Source organism: Perkinsus marinus (assembly GCF_000006405.1).
Source record: "Perkinsus marinus ATCC 50983 genomic scaffold scf_1104296937712, whole genome shotgun sequence".
Taxonomy (NCBI): domain Eukaryota; phylum Perkinsozoa; order Perkinsida; family Perkinsidae; genus Perkinsus; species Perkinsus marinus.
The window spans coordinates 1-2,328 of NW_003213753.1; the positions used below are offsets into that span (position 1 = coordinate 1).

At 49.0% G+C, this 2,328-nt stretch overlaps 1 protein-coding gene across 1 annotated transcript; it reads right to left on the bottom strand.

The window, feature by feature from the left end:
• Positions 1–47: 47 nt before the first annotated feature.
• On the bottom strand, positions 48–1,733 carry Pmar_PMAR001843 (hypothetical protein; the record flags this gene model as incomplete). Its single annotated transcript, XM_002783030.1, has 1 exon — positions 48–1,733. A coding segment is annotated over one exon (1,686 nt), but the record flags the coding sequence as incomplete, so codon positions are not given.
• Between the last annotated feature and the right edge of the window lie 595 nt (positions 1,734–2,328).

Genomic DNA, 2,328 nt, shown 5'->3' on the forward strand with positions numbered 1-2,328 from the left:
TCGAAGCCTATTAACGTAGTTATTTCCGTACACGACGTTGCCCATACTTTGATCCGATGGACCAAATCATCATTGAGCTTGTCGTCCCAGTTTTTATGAGCCTGACAGACTTCTCGCCAAAGTAGTCGTCCTTGTATGTCTAGCTCAACGTAGAGGCCAAGAGGGTCGTAGAGAGAAGCCAAGGCTGCACAAGCCTGTAACTTAGTGACTTCACCATCTGGCACGTAGCCGGAGTAAACCGCGTGGAATTTGTCGACGTCTAACTTGAGCAGGTATCCAAGGACGGACTTCTTGGCACCGTCGTTACCGTCCGCAGTCAACCAGTTGCAGAAGGACTTAACGGGGTCATTACCGAAGCCATGTCCAGTGAAGACGTGAGAGCCGAACTCGTAACCAAGTCGTGCTTCCTCTCTAGTTCTCCCACCGTAATAGAGGTCATCAACGTATTTGAGTAGTAACATTCTAGTAGGTATAGAAGGACCTCGTAATAGATACTCTACGCCAGTCGCAGAGGGCATTAATAGTGCCTGCTCGATCTGCACGTTAGAGAGTAGTCGTGGTGGTGAACCGGTAACTTCGGCCTTGTGTACCTCACGTTGTACAGACAGAGAAGACGTTAGAAGTCGTTCCATTTCCAGTACCACGTCGTGGCTACTTGCCTCTAGCATACAGGGGGCATTATTACTGCCAAAGGCGATACTCGACCATAGGACAGTATAGTTCCCAATACACGTATAACTGGAATAGCCAACGTCGTATAATGAAGCCTTCATCTGGCAGAATGCCTTGGAGACGTCGGCAGAGATGAAGTAGGGAAAGCTCCTCAGCTGTAGTAGTACTCCTTGTAGGTCGTTCTGGGTCTTACCGCCACGTTTAGTGAACTTGTTCAACGTACGGAAGTCTAGAACGATACGACAAGGCGTCGTAGGATGACTGTCTCTAAAGACCATGTGTGATGGCGTATAATGGTAGGGCTTAATAACGACAGTGCCCTCCAAGGCCGTATCACGTGTCATAACATCCCATGCCGTCTGACATTCGTCAAAGGTTGGGGGCTTGAGAGTACCGTCGACATAGTTGTTCTTGACGATTGTGCAGAATCCTCGAGTAGTATATACTTGTAGTGCTGCCTCAAAAGCATCACGTTGTTCTGGAGAGAGTCGTCTCGTAGAAGCAGTACCACGATGTGCAGCGTTATTGAAGTTGTTAGGTGGACGTTCTTCTCCCAACCAGGGTAACCGTACACATACTCTACCTAAGGGTGCCTTGACATCCCACATCCAATGACGTAAGAGGACATCCCAAGGAGGTAGATTGTCGTCGAAGTTGTTGTCTACCACATCGTCGTTGTCGTGGTTCTCGTCATGGTGGGGGGTAGCCAAATCCACGTTGGGGGATGTTCTCGTCGATGCAGCAGAAGTATAGTGAACATAGTAGTCGTTCGTCGTAGGATCTTTTCCCGATTGGTTACAGTCGGCCTGGCCCACAAACAGGTCGTCTGGGTAAGTCCTCGTCGTAGGGAAGAGGGCCTTGTGTAGATCCGCTTCAGATGGCTCGGTACCAGAGTCTTGAAGTAGGAATAGTTGACGTATGTGGTTGATCACGTACATAGCCGTGATCTCTTCTTGGTCTTTCTCCAGCTGGTTAGCTGTAGAGTAGTTGTCATTGAACCGTACTTCTTTAGGAGCCGAGTAAGGGCTGAAGTCGTGCTCGTCGTTGGTAGTAACATGCATACCGTGTGGGCTGACGCGGATGGTGGTGCGTACTTACCCATGGTAGGACAACCTAGTAGTACCGGGACATATAAGTCATAAGACACCACGATGAACTCGTCGTAGATCGTAATACGGTTAGTAGATACCTTGAGCATGACGATACCGTCGACGTTCAAAGCACCACCGTCAGCCACTATAATGTGGTGGGCAGAGTTGGTGTAGATTTCTGCAGTGGGGGCCAGTCGTTGAAATGCTTGTCTTGAGATGAGGGAAACCTCTGCTCCCGTGTCGAACAGTGCTGGTATGAAGTTGTCTTCAACACAGATGTTACCAATCACCATGAGAGAAGGACTAGTAGCCCTTGACGCATCTTGACCAGACGATGGAGAAGCCGTACAGACCAATCGTTGGGGTTGACTATGTAGTTTACGTTCATTAATAACCATTTGGACCCTAGCCGTAGATCTCGGAGTTGGTTGTCGCCTAGTGCTAGACGGTGAAGATGTAGGCGTCTTAGACGTACATACGTAAGCCAAATGACCAGGATTATTGCAGCGATGGCAGATCAATTTGTCGCTCTTGATTCTGCACGTGTCGGCTTGATGTTGTGGGT